This window comes from Pelophylax lessonae (assembly GCF_965119305.1).
Source record: "Pelophylax lessonae genome assembly, chromosome: 8".
Classification (NCBI taxonomy): Eukaryota; Metazoa; Chordata; class Amphibia; order Anura; family Ranidae; genus Pelophylax; species Pelophylax lessonae.
The window spans coordinates 61,456,550-61,477,786 of NC_138775.1; the positions used below are offsets into that span (position 1 = coordinate 61,456,550).

The 21,237-nt window shown below is 42.5% G+C and overlaps 1 protein-coding gene across 7 annotated transcripts in view; it reads right to left on the reverse strand.

Moving 5' to 3' along the window:
- Window positions 1-21,237, reverse strand: part of SLMAP (sarcolemma associated protein) — a 301,840-nt gene that overhangs the window by 33,059 nt on the left and 247,544 nt on the right. For all 7 annotated transcript variants that reach the window (XM_082265558.1, XM_082265562.1, XM_082265559.1 and 4 more), the window contains one exon: window positions 19,222-19,281. In XM_082265558.1, the coding sequence (XP_082121684.1) occupies window positions 19,222-19,281 (60 nt within the window). The remainder of the gene's footprint in view (window positions 1-19,221; window positions 19,282-21,237) is intronic.

The following is a 21,237-nucleotide window of genomic DNA, read 5'->3' on the forward strand; positions in this document are numbered from 1 at the left end:
GAAATGCCTATTTGAGTTATTGGTCTGGCAAGATCGAATTACATGTGGGGAAGAAGGAAGAGATCACTGTGTGTTTGTTTGAACTTCCATCACTGGTGTGACCCGCCCCCTCTTCATTGACCTGTCTAGAACAGTATCACACTATGTTGGACTTTCTAATTTACATGTTACATTGGATTGGTGCATCTGAGAATACTCTATTGGACAGTCGTGAGATATTGGAAATCTTTTGAACTTTTAGAAATTTTATGAACTTTTATATTAAGAAGGGTGAGTTATTGCCCTATTCCGTTTTTCTTTTCAGAGCTGCAATTTGATATATTTCTTATTTAGAAGGGTGTTGTTCTATTTATTGCTAGCTGTTCTTATACGTGTGAGGGCGGATTCTTCTATACCCTATTATATCTCACCTGTAGTTGATCTCCTAGGCTGCTGTATTTACATTTATTGTATGGAAAGAAAAGCAGATGTGGCGTGCATAAAATTGTACTCAGTCCTAAGGAGTCTCAGAAATATGTATGGCCCATTTACTAAATTGTCAGATTAAGCATTTTTGCTGCCCTCAGAATTAACAAGCCAATATAAGAATCTGACTGGTAGACATTAAGCAGCAGTTAGGCTCCTTTCACATGAACTTTCCGATTGGGTTCGCCTGTCTATTTTTTAGTCATCATCCTCTATGAAGCAGTGGGTGTAAACGGACATCTCCTTTTACACCTGCCTACATCCAATCCAATCAGTTTACAAACCACTTCCCATAGAGGAAAGCAGGCTATGTCTTTGTCCACTCTGCATAAGCGCAGCGGACACAGACCTGTTATCCGCCTGCTCAGTGGGGATTAGCAGACAGATGCCCTGCTAAGCAAGCAGATTGCAGGCAGAGTCCGCCCCATGTGAAAGGACCCTTAATGGAGTTAATTTGACACATCAGGAATCTTTATATTGAAACATGTAGAAAGAAAGCATTGAGGCTGCAACTGTTCATTTTCTTAGCGGTCATCCTGATCTAGTAACATCAGCACTTCTTATTTGATGCTTAAGAAAACATAAGCTTGACTTTTCTGACCTGCATACTTGTACAAGGTCAGTGTCTGGTACTGTGGTACAAATGCTAAAGTCTGAGCTAGCCATGCATCTAGCACCTTCAGGAGATCAGCAATTCCAGCAATGTATTTCTTTCATGAATAGTTTCCTTTAAGATGGTTACAGAAAACTACCTACTGAACTAACTTTCTTTGCCAGCAACCTCTAGAGTTGACTAAAGAGCTCCAGAGGCGCAAGCTGTGTGCAAGAGACAGCCAACAGCAGGGAAGTGACGGCACCCATAGAGTTAGTATGGGGCTTCTGTTGTGGGTGGCCTCTTCTGCACCTGCATCCACAGAGAAACAGCCGCCGACAGCTCAGCATGGGACTGGACCATAATGGCTTAAGAAAAAGTACGTATAGCAATTTTTGCTTTACAGGGCTAGATAGGTTAGTCCTAGAATGTGGCTGCAAGGAGATTTGGCTGCAAGTAGATTTGAATATTTTAAGTTCTACTTCTTCTAAATTACGATAGGAGGCAGCATAGCAAAAAATCAACTATCTTTCCAGTCTGGCACTTTTTTCTGGAATTATATTATCATGAGAGAACAAAGGCTTGAGCCATTGTATGCAGATTTCCTAATTTCAGCTACAGTGGATATAAAAAAAACAAAGTCTACATACCACTGTAAAAATGCCAGGTTTCTGAGATCTAAAAAATGGTGTACTTTTAATATGCAGAGAAAAGCTGTGATCCTGAGGATCACGACTGATCTCTGATGAGTTACCGTTTAGTTTGCTGAGATGAGGAGCAGAGAACATGTTCTTCTCTTCTCATCACAGTACATGACCGTTTCTGTCACAAACGGCCAGTTTAGAAATGTGAGATCTGAAGATCACACAGCCGTTATTCTGAAATATCTCCATTCCAGATTCTCCAGCTCAGAGGTGGAGAATCAGGGGGAGAAGCTGTGTGATCAGAGGAAGAAGACTTCTTTCTTCCTATATATCAGCACCAGGGGGTTCAAAATAAAAAAAAAAAATATATATATATATGTATATATGGTATGTATGTATGTATATATATATATATATATATATACATATACTATATATACATATATATACATATATATACGGTATGTACTGGTATATATATATATATATATATATATATATATATATATATATATATACATACACTGTATGTACTGTTGTGTGTATATATATATATATATATATACACACACACTGTATGTACTGGTGTATATATATATATATATATATATATATATATATACTGTATGTACTGGTGTATATATATATACTGTATGTACATATGCATATACACTGTATGTATATATGTATGTATACTGTATATGTGTGTATGTGTGTGTGTGTGTGTGTGTATAGATCGATAGATATTCAGTAAGTTTTCATGTGTCATGTCATTACGAGTGCTTTTAAACTTTGGTTTCACTTTTAAAACTTGGCGGCACTGTAATCTCACAAAATCTCGTGAGATTACAGGCAGTCCACCCAGTTATACAGGGATCACGGCCGTTTTCAGAGAAAAAAATTCTCCTCTGATCACCCTTTGGGAATTGAAGTTCTCGACCACCTAAACTGGGTGCCAGAGTTGATCATTTTTCTCTGAGAATTGCCGAGAAGTGAACTGAGAGAAAACTTCTCAGTTTACTAAACGTACACCAATATCAGATAATTCACTTCAATTATTTTTCTTTAATGTGACTTCTCTGTACAATTCAAATAAAAAAAACCTGAAATTTATTAGTGGGGGAAAAAATAAAAAAATAAAGTGGATGCATAAGTGTACACACCCTTGTATAATTACAGATGTGGCTGTGTTCAGAACTAACCAATCACATTCAAACTGATGTCAAATAGTAGTCAGTACACACCTGCTATTAATGAAAGTGACTGCTTAAGCCCATTTAAAGTTCAGCTGTTCTAGTAGGATTTTTCTGACATTTACTCAGTTGCCTCTTACAACAAATGTCATGGTACACAAAACATAAAAGGGATCTCATTACAGGAAGTGATCAGTCAGGAGAAAAGGTACAAAAATATTTCCAAGGCATTAGATAGATCACAAAACACAGTGAAGACAAGTGGAGAAAGTATGGCACAACATTACCAAGAACTGGGCGTTCCTCCAAAACTGATGAAAAAACAAGAAAACTGCCCCAGGAGGCTGGCAAGAGGCCTACAGCAACACTGAAGGAGCTGCAGGAATTTCTCTCAAGTACTAGGTTTGTACTACAGATGACAGCAGTCTCCCATATTCTTCATATGTCTGGGCTGTGGGGTAGGGTGGCAAGATGGAAACTTTTTCTTATTAAAAAAATAATCCAAGCCCGGCTATGTTTTGCAAAAACCTACAAGTCTACCAAAAGCATGTGGGAAAATGTGTTATGGTCTGATGAGACGACAACTGAACTTTCTGGCCATAATTCCAAACAAAACCAACATTGTGCATCAACCAAAAAAAAAAACAGTAAGACACGATACCCACTGTGAAGCATAGTGGTGGCAGAATTATGCTTTGGGGCTATTTTTCTTCAGCCTTAACTGGGGCTTTAGCTTTAGTCAGTCAATTTTGGCACAAAATCCTTAGGCCTCTGCTCAAAAGCTAAAGATGAAGAGGAATTTTAGCTTTCTGCACGACAACAACCCAAAGCATACCTCCAAATCAACAAAAGAAAGGCTTTACCACAAAGATCAAAGTTTTGGAATAACCCAGCCAGAACCTGAATCCAATTTAAAATCTGTGGGCGGATCTGAAGAGGGCGCAGGAGATGCCCTCGCAATCTGACAGATTTGGAGTGCTTTGGCAACAGAGTGGGCAAAGTTTCTCAACCATTCTCAGGAGAGATGCGCCATGCTCAGACTTCTAACCCAAAAGGCTAAATACTGTCATAAAATCAAGAGATGCTTCCACAAAGTAATAGTTGAAGGTTGTGCATATTTATGCATCCAAATAACTTAAATTTGTTTCCCCTCTTTAAAGATTTACATTTATTAGAATTGTATAGATTATAGGTCACAATAAAGATGGAAAAATTTCTCAAGTGATTTATTCTGGTGCGTTTTGTTTTTTTCCTTACATCTCAAAAATCTGGCATTTTTAGAGGGGTGTAGACTATTGTATCCATGGCCATAAACCAAGCTAAATCTGATAAAAGGTGATATAATGCTTTATTTTTAGGGAACAGGCAGTATGTGTGGAGTGAACTTTGAGTTTGCCTTTGAGGGAGGCATTCTCATTACACACAAAAAGGGATTCTGGATCACAATTCATGCATTTCTAAAATAAGAATGTGTACAGTCGACTTTCCCATTTAGGTGAACGCCTCATCAGAACATCTATGTGGATATTCCCTGCTATCTTTACAGATGGCGCTCATTCAGCTGTACAAAGCACACTGACAACCATCCTAAAAAATTTGCACCATTCTGAAACATAATACTTGGAAGCTTATGTAATGTAATCATTTGGTGTTAACAATCCTGACCAAATAAGGATCTTATAATCTCACAACCCAGGATGAAGTTTGGAAACAATGCATGAAAGCGAAGAAATACTGTATTTTCAGTGAGCGGATACTTGGAGTTAAAATGCATATTAATCCTAAAAGTAATCAGATCACTTGCTAAACTAAAATCATGCAGAACCTCTATACTTCCCTTTCCGGCAACCCAGCACATGCTGTGGTTGCTCCCAATAGCTTGTACATCAGTAGCAGGTATTTCAAACATCTGGATGTGTCAGATACCTGTAGTGGCTGACGGATTAGCAAGACGGTGGAGTTTTTAAGATATGGGCCACAGTAAAAGTGAGAATAGAGAATTTCCATTGTGTGCTTACTTGGACAAGTTCACTTTAATCTGCTGCAGTTTCTGTAAACTCAACTTTTGCAACTAGGAACATACTTTTTTGTTTTTATTACCAAGCTTATGTCCAGTGTCATAGTACAAGGTAATTGTACATACATTGAGTCAACTTTGCATAATCTCGCTCACATTGGGCAACAATCTTGCGTCCATTGAACCCTTGCCTGAAATCCACTGGCTGACCCTCCTTATTGAAAATGTGGCTTGACTGAGCTGGATATTCCTAGCAGATCCCTGCCTCCTGTAATAAGCTATCAATAGGTAGGGATCAGTAGTTCGATATCAGTTTTTGCAGATGACACAAAATTGGGCAGGGCAATAACTGCGCAGCATGAAGCAGATATCCTACAGAATGACCTGGACAAAATAACGGAGTGGGCAACGACATGGCAAATGAGGTTTAATGTGGAGAAGTGTAAGGTTTTGCACTTGGGGACTAAAAACATAAAAGCACAATACACGTTAGGAGGGGAATCCTTGGGGGAATCAAAAATGGAGAAAGATCTGGCAGTCTTTCTTGATGATAGATTAGGCAATAGCAAGCAATGTCAAGCGGCAGCTGCCAAAGCCAGCAGAATATTAGCATGCATAAAGAAAGGGATGTATTCCAGAGAGAAGACTATAATCCTTCCACTTTATAAAACTCTGGTCCGACCACATCTGGAGTATTCTGTCCAGTTCTGGTCGCCAGTCCTCAGGAGGGATGTGTTGGAGCTGGAGAGAGTCCAGAGAAGGGCAACTAAACTGATTAGGGGATTGGAGGACCTTAATTATGAAGAGCGTCTGCAATCGCTTGATTTATTCTCCCTGGAGAAGAGACGCCTGAGGGGGGACATGATAGCAATTTATAAATATCTCAATGGGGATCTCAGCTTAGAAAGAAATCTATTCAGTCGAAGGGATTGCATGAGGACTCGAGGGCATACAATGGGATTAGAGGAGAAGCGTTTTAACCTCAGGCAACGTGGGGGGTTCTTTACTGTTAGGGCTACAAGATTGTGGAATTCTCTACCACAAGAGGTGGTTTCTGCGGGAAGTATGGTGGCTTTCAAATGACTCTTAGACGTACATCTCAAGGATCAGAACATTCAGGGGTATAAGAGATGATTACAGCCACACACACACCTACACAGGTTGAACTGGATGGACTATTGTCTTTATTCAACCTCACCTACTATGTAACTATGTAATATTTCCTCTACAGCCACTGGTCTACCTGTGGAAGGCTTTGCCTGTGGAAGGCTTTGCCCGTACAAACAATAAGATTATCGAACGATCTATCGTCCGTTTTTTGTGGCATGCTAGTCTGATGTGGAAAGTGAAGAGGTTATTTTCATACAAATTTTTCCGTACGACAGAATACTACTACTACATCTACTTCAGAAGTGATGTCATGTGTTGGATTGCTTTGTATGTGTTCTTTCGTCTCTGAGCATGCCTAGTCTTGCTCTTAAGATTTTTTTTAGACGAAAACTGTACTAATGAGACGAAAATCAGACGTTGTATTACAGACGACAAAAATTTTATAGCCTGCACGTCAGGATTTTGTCAGCCGAAAAGTCGGAGTTGGCTGTCGAAAGCACCATATAACAATCCAAAAATCGGCAGATCGGTCGTCGGACAAATTTTTTCTTCAGGTTTTCTTATCGTGTGTACGGGCCTTTAATGTTTGAATTATCTTCGAACCCCAAAACCAAAAAAAAATTATATTGCAGGTTACAAGTTCTTAGATAAAGGAATGGTGCCCCCCCCCCCCCTTTTACTTTCACCTGGTAATTGAGCAAATAACATATCCCTGGATGGCTCCTCTATCTGTATTTATGGGGGAGTCATGGTAGCAATACAGGCCGGTCTACACTTCTTCTTTTGTTTATCTCCATTAGCTAGGGGATGGGTTGGTGGATTAGTATTTTACAGAAGACAGACAGCATTCTGTTTTAAAAACTAACGCAGCCACCACACCCATTGCAACAGAAATATATTGACATTTTGTTTCTTGGGTTTTTCTGGACTTTAACCACCTCCCACCCGGGCCATAGTACATATACGGCCGGGTGGGAGTCTCGTCCTTCTGAATGGACGTTCCGGAACGTCCTTCAGAAGGAGAGAGATTGCGCCGCCCCGGGCACGCGCAGCGGCGCAATCTCGATGTGCCTGTGTCCCTAGGACACAGAGCAACAAGACTCGGCAGGAGGGCCCTGTGATTGGCCCTCCTGATCACATGACGGCTGTGACCAATCACAGCCATAATGTAATGTCAATACAGATCCTGTCAGTGAGGAGAAGATCAGAGGATCAATTCTGCAGCCGGGGTGATCAGTGAGTATTTCTAATTACTCACTGATCACAGGGGGGGTCTGTGCTGGTAATCAGATGATTACCAGTGCAGCCCTGGGGGGAGGGGATGCCACTAGAGCCACCAGGGATGCCCACCCATGACCACCAGGGATGCCCACCAGGGATGGCAAACAGGGCTCAGAGAGCCTGCCGGTGGTGCCCCCCTATCAGTGCTGCCCACCAATGCCATCTATCAGGGCTGCCCACCAGTGCCATCTATCAGTGCCACCCACCAGTGCCCATTATTGCCCACCAGTGCCGCCTATCAGTGCCGCCTATCAGTGCTGCCTATCAGTGCTGCCTATCAGTGCTGCCTATCAGTGCCCATCAGCGCTGCCCATCAGTGCCCACCAATGCCGCATATCAGTGCCATCTATCAGTGCCACATATCAGTGCTACCTATCAGTGCCCATCAGTGCTGCATATCAGTGCCACCCCATCAGTGTCTCCTCATCAGTGCCTGTCAGTGCGGCGTCATCAGTGCTCATCAGTGCAGGAAAAAAACGTATATATTTACAAAATTTTATAACCTAAACAAAAAAACTTTTTTTTTTCAAACTTTTCGGTCTTTTTTTATTTGTGCACCAAAAAAGAAAAAACCTGGCGGTGATCAAATACCACCAAAAGAAAGCTCTATTTGTGGGGAAAAAAATGACATAAAAATGGATTTTTGTAAAATCTTACCGTAAAATCCTTTTCTCTTAGCTCATTGACAGACGTAGTCCTCGGTGATACACCACCTTCGGGTTATGTTGCCTCCACAGGAGCAGGACTAGACAGGAAATTAAAAAGCTCTGGCCACACCCTAGGGGCAGTCCCAGAGGGTATATCCTCTCTCTCTCTGCCTCAGCAAATCAGTTATGTGAAAAAGCAGTCTTTAGAGATTTTAACCCAACCCAACTCAAAAACAGAGGGGCGGGGACTACGTCTGTCAATGAGCTAAGAGAAAAGGATTTTACGGTAAGATTTTACAAAAATCCATTTTTCTCTAGCGCTCATTGACAGACGTAGTCCTCGGTGATACACCACCTTCGGGACGTCCCAGAGCAGTATCACAAATGAGGGGTGGGAAAATGGAAATCAAATCCAATCTAGAAGGCCCAACCGGTGCCAACTAGAAGTTTACAATGCTCATCCTTAATGATGAGACTCAACAAAAAAGAGAAAAATTTTTTTTTTTTTTTTTTTCAAAAACAGAAAAAAAAAAAAAACCCTCGAGGTAGACCACCGGTCTCCTCAAATTGCGGCCTGCAAAACCTTGCGGCCAAATGAGGCATCCGCCGATGCCGTCACATCAATTTTATAGAATTTTGTAAAGGTATGTACCGACGACCAGGTGGCCGCCTTACATACCTGGACCACTGACGCCTGATGGCGAAAGGCCCAGGAAGTACTGAGCGCTCGAGTGGAGTGCGCCCTAACAGGGAACGGAGGACTCTGACCCTTAATAGAATAAGCCTGTACCACCGTTTGTCTAATCCATTTGGCAATGGTCGCGGCAGATGCAGGCAAACCCTTTCTGGGGCCATCCGTGATCACAAAAAGTGAATCAGTCTTACGGAATGATTCCGTAGCTTTCAGGTATACCCTGATTGCCCGAACCACATCTAAGGAATGCAACGCATGTTCCCGATGATGCTTGGGCTGAGGACACAAGGAAGGTAGTACAATATCTTCATTCAGATGAAAATCTGAAACCACCTTAGGAAGAAAAGATGGCTTAGGATGAAGTACTACCTTATCCCTATGAATCACTAGGTATGGGGACTGGCATGATAATGCAGCCAGTTCTGACACCCTGCCAGCAGAAGTAATAGCCACCAAGAAGGCCACCTTCTGGGATAAAGTAAGCAAGGGAATCTCCCTGATGTTTTCAAAGGGAGGTTTCTGTAGAACCGACAAAACCAAATTAAGATCCCAGGGCGGTAAGGGCGCGCGGACTGGAGGAGCCAGGTGCCGCACCCCCTGGATGAAATTCCGCACCAAGGACTTGGTAGCTAAAGGTTTCTGAAAGAAGATTGCTAATGCTGAAACTTGACCCTTGATGGTGCTCAAGGCTAGCTTCTGCTCAACCCCTTGTTGCAAAAAGGCCAATATTCGAGTCACCGAATAGGTACGTGGAGGAAATCCTAAAGATTCGCACCACGCAATATAAGTCTTCCATGTGTGATAATAGACCTTGCTGGAAGTCGCTTTCCTTGCTTTAATAAGGGTAGGAATGACTGAAGTAGACAAACCTCTGTCCTTCAGTACTTGGGTCTCAATGGCCAGGCCATTAAACCCAGCGACTGTAAAGCATGATGGTAAATTGGTCCTTGAGACCACAGACACTCCCTGAGACGAAGTTCCCACGGAACGTCTGCGACTAGCATGTCCAAGTCGGCCAGGCCGGCTTGAGGAGGCCAGCCTAGAATTTCTAGGACCACTGGCGCTGATAGAATCTGAACCAGGCGTCCCTAGAGGTATCTGGCCCCGACCATCCGAGAAAGTCTGGTCGTTTTCTGTTCCCACACATTTATCAGATACCTGATTGTTATCAGGAAGGGTGATCTTTTCTGGTTGAACCTCAGGGACCGAAGTCACCCGACTAGAGGCTACTTGGCCTATCTGGTCAACCAGATCCGATTCCTGTGAGGTATAGGGACTAATCTTAGGAAAAGGTAAAGGAAAAGATCTATTCAGGGAACGGTAACTACCGCTTCCTGTAGTACTTAAATGTTGGAAGGGAAGAATCGCACCGGTAGTAGTGGTTGAAGCCAGATAGTATAGGGGTAGGCGGGGGTCGCTTCCTTGACCCCCGTCCCTGACAGGCCGCCTCCACCGGAGCCACCATAGACTCCAAAATTGCTGTAAATGACTCTACACTCTGTGCACCGGCGGGTCCCGTGGCCCCCTCGAGGGAAACAGGTGGGGGAATATGTGTGGCAGGGTCCATGATAATTCCAGTCACTTCCTGGATAATATAATTCAAAAATAAAAAACTTTTTTTTTTTTTCAGACCCCCAGCGCCACAAAAAGCCCCTTAGTGTTACCTGCTAGGGATCCCTATCGATCGAGAGAGAGAGAGAGAGAGAGATAGACCCCCAGGCTCACCACTTGATGCTCAGAGTTTAACTGCAACAGGTTACAGCGCTGTCTTGACAAACAGGAAGTCTTTTGGCTGGCTGCCCAGGAAGAAAGGAGGCGGCTCCGCCCCTCTGCACGCCATCCGGCGCCTCCCCTAGCTCCACGAGGTGTTTGGATCACCTCAAACATGGCCGCCCCCATGCTGGAGACACGAGGCTACGCCAAAATGGCGGCTCGTGCGATCCAGCAAAAAAAATGGCGGCGGCCTGTACTGAATAGCGGTGTGCTGCAGGGCACACAACACTCTCTCTGCATGGGGATTTGGCGTGGTTGGCGGTACCGGCCCTGGCGGACCGCATGGCCATTCGGGAGGCCTGCTAATAGCTGAAGATCTGATTAGGAAGGCAGTCTACATGTCCGTGGCTTCTGACTGGTAGGTAGCTTATTCTTATCACCGTAAGATTCCCAGAATGCCACAGATTATAATCTTTTTAACATGTATACAATTAGATTGTTAGCTCCCAAACCAAGCCTCCTGGCTTTTTGCATATAAAATCACACTCAAAGTAGGAGGATCTGTGTCATTTATAGGATAGAGAGGGACTCTATCTTACCATACAGAGAGGGGCCCGCGTTCACCACAAGACCCGTCAGGGGAAAAGGGGGAACATACTACTCACCATACCGGAACCAGGCGGGCACCAACTCCTGACAGTACCCCTCTCCACCGGGGCGGGAGGGCTGTCGACCGATATGGACGCCGTGACTCATGGTCTTTGGCGTTTCAGCGAGACGTTTAACTCGCGGGGTCAGTCCTTTAATGGGACTTTGTCGCGGCCGACCCAGCGCGGAGCTATGGCCTGCACGCGCTCCTAGGCTGAACTGGGGTGACCACCGGATCTCAACATCCAGCCCGTCGCCCAGTTCAGCTTTCTTGCTTGAAGATCTCACAGGAACACTGGAGAAAAAAAAGCGGTCTAAAAAATCCTTTAAGAAAAAAATCTTGCTAGGACCTAAGATCCCAGCAAGGTATCTAGGTCCTTACTCCTAACTAGACAGAAAATAACTGATTTGCTGAGGCAGAGAGAGAGAGGATATACCCTCTGGGACTGCCCCTAGGGTGTGGCCAGAGCTTTTTAATTTCCTGTCTAGTCCTGCTCCTGTGGAGGCAACATAACCCGAAGGTGGTGTATCACCGAGGACTACGTCTGTCAATGAGCGCTAGAGAAATTTGGTTTAGGTACAGTGTTGCATGACCGCGCAATTGTCATTCAAAATGCAACAGCGCTAAAAGCTGAAAATTGGTCTGGGAAGGAAGGGGGTTTAAGTGCCCAGTATTGAGGTGGTTAAAGAAAGTGACTAAACAAAATTTAAAAAAATGCGATACATGCACATTTCCCTATGTTTCCCTACCACAAGTACAGAAAATATACCTGTCAATAATCTTACCAAAAATTTAGTGAGCTCCTAACTTAACATGTACTGGGCTCCACTGAAATCCCAAGCAGTGTAGTCAGTCCTGCCCAGTTGTCCTTTGTGAACACCCCCCAAACCTTCCATGAGAAGAGGGGGGGATGCCCCAGCATAACTTGACAGGGCTGCCAACACTGCTTGGCAACATGGTCAGTTCAAACAGTACGTTGGACGCACACTAGATGCCTGACAGACAAAATTAGTATGCAGATATAAAAGTAGAATGGCCAAAGAGATTTTGATCATACTTCTCTTGTGGGTCACAGGAGTACACTTACAGTACTTGTGCTCTCCTGGAATCCATAAAAAGCCAACAACAAACCAAAGCCTGCTGTTAGCCAACATCACAGAGCAGCTCCATGCTTCCGAAGGATCTCAACAATAATGTTGGGTTCCACACAGATACCTGATCGGCAATTGGTTTGCCCTCTCATTGCATCGCTGAGACCTGAGCCAGCTGCTCCTGCCTGCTTCTTAGGCCAATACTCCAGTGAGTGCTGGAGGGGGCACAGCAGAGACTGACAGGAACCACACTGTGCTCAGATCAGACCAAAAAACAAATGAATAGCAGTCATGTGATCGGTAATTTCTGTGGCTAAAAGTCAGTGGGGATAGCTGCTTCAGACCAATGCTGCAGCAGGGAGGTGAGTATATAGGTTTTTTTGTATTCCCATGCTTCTCTTTTAAAGCGAATGAACGTGGTAAAATGTAGAAAAGAACGAATTGTGTGGTTTTTGTTTTGCCCATACATTAACTTTAAGTTAAACAACTGCATTTAAGGAAATGTTTAAGCTCTTGAGATTCGGCAAGCTTTCCTGGTAACATAGAAATGAATTATCCAGGGAGATGATCAGCAACAGTTAACAAATACAGCTCATTGGAGGGCACAAATCCACAACAGCACAGCCTGCCTAACTTGGATACAGACAATTTAGGAAACAGAGAACGGAAAAAACACAATGGACATAGACTACCCAGGAGACCCTCTTCCACACAGCAGCGATAGCACTGGAAAAGAATGGCAATATAAACAAGTTGGCTTATCAGCTCTGCACACAAGTATATCATGCAACACCATGTAAGGGAAAAGTCCAGTACCTCAAACATGTTGGAATGAGTTTTGTTAAGGAGGAGTGAAAAGCATCCAGGGTGACACCATCCCATATCTCACTGCCAGAACTCACACTATGTGCCTGCCCGGCAGCTCCACCCTTTGTGTTCCAGCACAAGTTGGCCATGAGGGGACATCTTGTCAATTAACACCGACAATCTACCCAGCATATGGGATATCCTAAATATAGCATCACACATGTTGCTGATTTATAGGATTGCGCTGCAACTGCACAGTCTCAAGCTTAATGGTCATCCCGGTGAGAAGGAAGATGATAACTCTTACTCACGTAGCAGTGCTCAGTTGGCTGCAGGCCCAATTTCTTCTACGTAAGCTCACTTTTGTATATTATGTGTTAAAGGCCAATACATCTCAATTACAGCTTAGTTCACAAATAAGGACAAACTGTGGTGTAAATCAACATTTGTGCCACTTGAAATTTATTTTTTATTTCCCTGCCAATTTAAATATTTTGGAACTCAAAACTGGGTAGTACTTGTGAAGAAACCTGTGCATGACAGGCTGCACTGCGTCAACCATGAAAATTTGTTACAATGGTCATACAGTTGATTCTATTTTTAAGTGGAAGTAAAAAAAAAAAAAAAACCTACACAGTGGGGTTGATTTACTAAAATTAAAATAGAGCAAAGTTTGGTGCAGCTGTACATAGTAGCCAATCAGCTGCTAACTTCAGCTTGTTCAATTAGGCTTTGACTGAAAAATCTGAAAGCCAATTCGTTTTCTGTGCAGAGCTGCACCAGATTTTGCACTCTCCAGTTTTAATAAATCAACCCCAATGTGTCTTGCAGGTAGGAAACTGGAGAAGAGATAAAAATTGAATCCAGAACTCCAACTCTACAAAGCAATTGTACCGATAACCTGACCCATAGGCTGTAAAATGGTCTGGAACCCACTGGAATTGAATATAATCTGGTTACACTTAAATTAGACATTTATCCACATACTGTATATCTTACTTCTTGTCCTGAAATCTCAATATTCAACACAGTAGACACTGATTAGGTCTATGCATAGTCAAACCACCACCAGGAGCTCATGCAATAGTGCACTCAAATATAAACTGTCAATGAGCCACATGTGTAGGGCTAATAATGACTGGAAGTTCAGAGCCCAGTAACATCAATAGCTGAAAGTCCAATAAAAACAAATCCAATAATAAAGCTCTATTCACACCTAGGCAATTTGAATAACAGAATTGTGGGGCGCATTTGCGATGATATTACTTATTAATGGCACCCCAATCAGCACAACATATCATGGTGCAATGGTGGCAAAACTGCAATGAGCAAACCTAGTCGCTCAAAAAGAGCAGGCGCTTCTTTTGGGCAACAGCGTCTAGTTTTGCAATTTGTCACACAATTGTAGCAAAAATCACAACACAATTGGGGTGCCATTAAGAAGTAATCACAGTTTTGCCGCAATTTGGAATTGCAGGTAGAATCCCAGCAATTAAAAACGCTTAGGTGTGCATGGAGTCTGAAAGCAGCAAGAAGCCAAAGCTGAATGTGGAGCACCATTACCAGAGGTGGAACTGATCCTGACCTGCAGCATGAGGTGTGTGCCTGAGGGCCCTTACGACAAGGGGAAACCTGCATAAACAAGATCTGGGCGGAGGGCAAATCCTGTATGAGAAAGCCACTCACCGCAGCTGAATAGCAGGGGGGGTGGAGGGGAGCACAAGTCACCAGAAGTGACGTGGCTGTAACACAGGGATCAGCTGATCCACCGATTAGAAGCTTCCTGTTGGCGGATCAACTAATCCCTGTGTTCCAGCCACGTCACTTCTGGTGACTCGTGCTTCCTCACTGTTTGGCTGCAGCGAGCAGCTTTCTCAAACAGATTCTGCCCTCCATCCAGATTTCCTAGGTTATGCAGGTTTCCCCTGGTCATCAAGGCCTTGGGCACGACTCTCCTGCTACAGTTCCGAGATTGGATACACCTCTGGTAATGCAGCCTCTGGTAATGCTGCTCCACATTCAGCTTTGGTTTCTTGCTGCTTTTTTAGTTGGAATAAACAGTTTTTATTGGACTTCCAGCTGTAAAAGTTACTAGGCATTGGACTTCCAAAGATTAGCCCTATACATGGCTTATTGACCATTTAGGTACACTGTTAAATGAGCACCTGGCAGGGGTCTCATTTTTCCGCCCATCATCCCTGGGGACACTCTGTGGTTGCCCTGCCTTTTTTGCCAATTACCAACTTTTGTGCTTCAGCTATCATGACACTGACAGGGAGATCGTAATTTAGTGCCCAATCTGCTTGTGTTCTGTAGCATCGATTTGGTCTACAAAGCAGTTACACAGTTGTCCTCTGTCCATTAATCCCATCAACAATCACATCCTAGAAGGTTTTAACCTAAATTACTAACAGTATAAAGGTTTGTAATGAACCTTTTGGTTATTTTTGTGTTTGATACAGTAGGGAAAAGTTAAAACCCATGACTTCCTCTTCTTTCCATCTGTGTCCCATTAGGGAAATTTCCCTTCGGGCTCTTTCATGCCACATGCGATAGTGCTTTTTTTCTGCATCCAAAAACGCATAGAAAGTAGGTTACATGGTTTTCAATGGTCTAGTTCACACAAGTGTTTGCAAATCTGGTTCCAGAATTAAAAAGTAGAACTTTTTTCCTGCACAGAACTGTACTGGAATGCGGTAAAACACCAAAAAAAACCCCACACCTACACGCATTGCAAAAAGGCACAACTACCCCCATACAGTGGGGGGACAAAAAGAAAAACACCACATCTGGAATGCATCCGAAATGCAGCCTAACGCATAAAAAAAAGCATCAAAAACGTGAATGCATTAACGCATCTGGAACAGATCTGGAGGATGTTTTTGTGGTGTGAACTAGCCCTTAAAGTGGTTGTAAACCTCAGACATGTATTAAAAACTAAGCACATCTCTTTACAGCATGTGCTGGTCTCAATTAAAAGCACTAAGTGTTATTTCTGTTTGCTGCCTCATTCCTCTGCAAGAGTCCCTTCTGAAAAGTTATCCTGACACCAAGAGAAAAAGGGTGAAAGGAGGGGTCTAAGTTTAATTGACAGCCTCAGCCCTGTTCCTGTGTGCAGGGACGGAGGGTGTGTTTTTTTCCTCCAATCAGTGGTTAGAGCTCTCCTCACTTAACTCTGCAGTGTGTAGTCTTAGCTACCTGCCCCTTTTTCTGACAGCCCATACAAGCTTTATAAATTCTGCATTTTGAACATTTGAAAAGAAGATTGCAGAAAAACAGTTACACAAAGATTAAACAAATCCTCCTACATAAGTTGTATCAACTGAGGCCAGTCACCTCATTAGTGATATTACATTAAGAGCTTACAACCACTTTACCTACCTGCGCTAAATATGCAACAGAAGTGAAAGTAAATCTCTACAATAGGGAGATTTCAGTTGCAGACAACTGTCTATGTTTTCCAATCATGCACTATTTTGGTGGCAACTGTCTCCAGAACAAAGAGGTAAATCTACCTAACCATGACACAAACTGCAAGTAAAAATCTGACAGATGTTCTAGTACCTCACTAATCTATCCAATGATAATTAACATTTTTCCTATGCATATCTTCACAGAATGTATTTAGAGCACAGAATAGACAAGGTAATAAAGTGCAATTGATGTTTAAAGTTTCTGGAAAATGACACTTGCACTCATGCTGCCCTTAACAGTTTATGTGCAATAAACTATGAGCTCATTTGCCCTTCCATAGTTCAATTAATGGAGAAACTCATAAAAAGTTAGTTGTTAAGCCACGTGTATGACTTTCTATAATCCTCTGTTTTCTAAGCCTGTGTGCCTGTTTTATAAAAAAAAAAAAAAAATGCTGTGAATACATTTTTTCAGTGTGCTGCTTGGCGATCATGTGACTGACTGGCTTTCTCCTCTCCCCATCTGACAGCTGAAGGGAGCAGGGCCAAGATTCCCCTTCTGACGTCACTTGGGAAGAGAAGGGGGGGACGAGAGAGAGCCCGCCGGTCAAATGATCACAAAGCAGCACACTGAAAAAAGGTATTTACAGCATTTTGTTTTTTCTAAAAACAGAGACAGGGGCACACAGGCTTAGTAAAAAAAGATAACATAGGAGGGGGAGGGGGCCTGACAGGCAGGGACGGGAGGATGACAGAGGAGAGCAGATAGAAGAGGCACGTACACCTAAAAACCTGGCTGATCCCGCCAGTTTCTACCCTCCCCTCTGTACACTGACCACAGTGTATCATGGCTGCTGAGACGGGGAGGGTAGAAACTAGCAGGATCAGCCAGGTTTTTAGGCGATAGAAGCGGACAAATTACACAGCACCGTGCTGTTATTTATGCTTATAGGCAATAGAATACATTTTTTTTTTTAGGGTAACAAATGCTTTGGAGTTAGAAGTAGCCTCACCCACACACTCTCACGTGACTCTGCTCTGTTCATTATTTGCTACAAAAGAGAAAGCTCCATGTTTACCAGAACAAAAAGTGTGCCTATTCTGGTTGTGCTATAAGTTACCTTCTCTAAACTAGGGGTCTCCAAACTTTAGCAATAAAAGGGCCAGTTTACTGGCTTTCAGATTTTGAATTGGCTGGACTGTGGCCAGTGTGAATAGAAAATTCCCTGGCGTCAATGGGTGTAAAGAATGCCCCATCCTGAGTGCCAGTGGGAGGAACAGTGCCCAATCACTGGTGCCAGTGGGAGGAATAGTGTCCCAAGGGCCTGATAAAGGCAAGCAAAGAGCCATTTTTAGCCCCCTGAGTCACAGTTTCAAGACTACTGCTACGTACACTGTCATTTTCCATAAAGCTAGATATAATTTAGCAGTAAACCAACATGCTTAATTGGAAAGAGCATAAAAATTACAAACTACAGCATATCCTATTCACCTTGTTGATTAGTCCTACAAGAGGGCAGCTTGTAAATTTCAAGGAAATGTTTCCTCTGGTAGGAGTTGCCAATGCTATATTTTTTCTGAAAATGCTAATTCCCTGGCTGTCATGCTGACCTATATACATATAGACAGGTGTGTGACAGAAAATAAATTATGATGCAGAAACACTTAAGGCTCATTCTGACATGCAGCAGCCCTTACCACCCCTCTGAAAAGTGGTCTGCGGTGGATTGTTTTCTAGAGGGTGGTTGATAGGTGCCTGGGAGGTAATATAATGCCAACTCCCTACCTGTTTTAACCCCTAAAAGGCTGACTTACTGCACTGCAATTGCATGCATTGCACACAGTTGTGGTGCTGCCCCATACACTTGAATATGTCACATCTGGTGGGGGGACTGCCGGTCAAATTTAACCCGTTTCATTTTGCTGTATCATGTGTAAAGCCCTGACTGGTTGCATGACCTTGTTTAACTGTACGGTAGGGAGTGGCGGCTCAAGTGCCTGCTTTTGAACTAAGCTATACTGTTGCAACATAAGTTTAGAAACAAAAAAATATTTGCAAACCTTAATTTCTATTTGATCATACAATAGCAATCAACAGCCTTGTCACACCTTGAATTCAGAACTTTAACCCTTTTGCAACCCGTCTTTTTTATTCTTAGACACCAAGATCATATAGCAGCATTGTTTTGCTACTATCAACTTGATAATAACTATCCTACTTTTCTGATTTATAGCAGGTCTGATCTAGACATTTCTGTTTCTCTGCAAGAAGGTTAATTAATGTTCTCATTTCAAGGGGCATTTTACATTTAAACTTATGAACCAGTATTGTAGTCACAAAGGAGTTAATACACACACAACCAACTAGAGGAGGAATAAATTATAAAATAAAAAAAATGGAGCAAAGGGAAGCAGACAGGGTGCCCAAACCTACTGATTTGGTGGTGTTAACGTTCTAAACTGCAATATAAATAGGACAGGCACAATTTCTTTGGCTGTTAGGAGCAACAGATTTAGCTTTTTCACCATTGTAGAATAACCCTGTTTGAATGTGCTGCACACCCACAAATACTACTAAAAATACTAACAACATTCTTGTTCATTTAAATTACTAAATGTACTAAGAATTAAATTAGTAACGACATCTACAAATATCCTGCTGTATATTAAAAAAATAAACAAAAACAAACTAAAAAGGCCAGAAAATTGTCTGCAAAAATATACAAGGTATAAAATAGAAAAGGTTACTCTGAAACCATTCTGAAAAATAAATGTATACGAGACATTCTGTAACAGCATATAAACTGAACAATGAGATAGACAATGAGATCTCCTACTTTTCTCATCACACTGAAGTATACTATGCATTACATACATCTATACTCACAGTCAGCATACACCTTACCTTTCAGGCTCTGGATCTCCTGCTCTGCTTTGGTCAGATGTTCGTCTTCTATCAGCTTGTCTGTCAAACAGAAGAGATGTTGCTGAATGGAGTCCAGGGAAAATGATCTACTTACAAATGGAAGTGGAGCACATTCCATGCCCTTATTTAAAGTGTAGGCAAGGCCCACCCACATTCACACAGGCTGGGGAGAGAGCCTGGCCAGTGCTGAAGGTACACAGCACCAATAGTTCATAATTTAACTTTTTTTTTACAATTTAATAAAATGTCATTAAATCAGCAACACAAATGTATATATCACCAGCTAAGCAGACGGATACACAGTTACTTGCATAAGAGCAAGAAAAGGCAGATTATATATATATATATATATATATATATATAGGGAGACTGCTGGGAAATCAGTGTATACAGATATGTAACAATCTGGATTATAAAGCAAGAAAGTCCGGCATTATCTTCCAGACAGATTTTCCAACATATGGAGAACACTTCTATGAACTTCATACAAAAAAGTTTGGCCTGAGATGTTGAATTTTTTTTTTTTTTTTTAAGAAGCATAGTTCCATTAATGGTCAAAAATGCACCCTCTTCTCAAAGAGATTTCTTAATGAGAGAGAAAGGAGTACTAGAATAAAAACAATGAAAAAGGAAAAAGCACTTGATATGGGCTCTGCTTTGTATTTATTAAAACATTTTATAGTTCTCAGCACACAATGTTCAGTCCAGTACACACTTATTGAAAGCTGGCTAGTTCAGTGTACTCTGGTGGGGAGGGGGGACACCTCTGTCAGAATACAACAGTACAGTGGGAGAGATCCCTGCATAACACATTGTGGTGTTGATGCAGGGATCTATAACTCAAGTAGTATACCCATGTTTACACTGCCTGTGATCAGAGATTACACTGCCTGTGATCAGAGATTACACTGCCTGTGATCAGAGATTACACTGCCTGTGATCAGAGATTACACTGCCTGTGATCAGAGATTACACTGCCTGTGATCAGAGATTACACTGCCTGTGATCAGAGATTACACTGCCTGTGATCAGAGATTCCACTGCCTGTGATCAGAGATTCCACTGCCTGTGATCAGAGATTCCACTGCCTGTGATCAGAGATTCCACTGCCTGTGATCAGAGATTCCACTGCCTGTGATCAGAGATTACACAGTCTATTTCTTGGGGTGCAATGCAAGATGATTTTTATAAAACAAAATCTAGCTTTTAGTTTATTCACTCCTGATCATGCCTTATAAAAAACAGCCCTTTTCAACCAGGGTGCCTTGAGGTTTCTTCAGGGGAACCTAATGGCCACACCCCCTATACTTCAGGATAGGCTCAAGGACCACACCCTCCATCCAGTGAAAAAATGCACACAAAAGTGACAAAAGTGAAAAGTAGCAAAAGTGAGAAAGTAAATAAAAGAAATAGTGTTTGTGCACTGGCCAATGATTCGATCGGTTTATAAGAAGGTCGGGTGCCTGCAAAGCACCCCTTGTTTGTGCTTCCCCTACCCATCTCCATCAGCACTGGGGTCACATTAGCTGATGAGGAGAAACTGAGGGAGAAGAGAAACATTTGAATACTAGTCAGTACCAGTGTGCAAAGGTGTGTTTGCTTTGGAAGAATGTATCACCTCTAGTTGGGTGTCCTATGTGTGAGGGTAATTCTACATTATATAAAATGGTTTTGTTTTTAGAACGTGGTGCCCTGAGATTGTGAAGGATTTAAAGGGTCCCGTGACTGAGAAACAATGCCTTATAAATTTCTAGAAATTTAGATAGATTTGAACCAGAATGGTCAATTTAGCAACCCAGGGCAAATGAACAGTTTCTCTGTATACCAAAGGCAATAGAAGGATTACCATTGCCACCCTTCCCCACTGCACTGTTTATCTGCTGAAGTAACAAATACTTGGTATGTCTAAATATGGGGTAGCATACAACTTAATCCCCATCCTCCCACGATCTAGTGCTTGGCACCTGAGCAGCCAATTGCCCACCCCAAGAACTA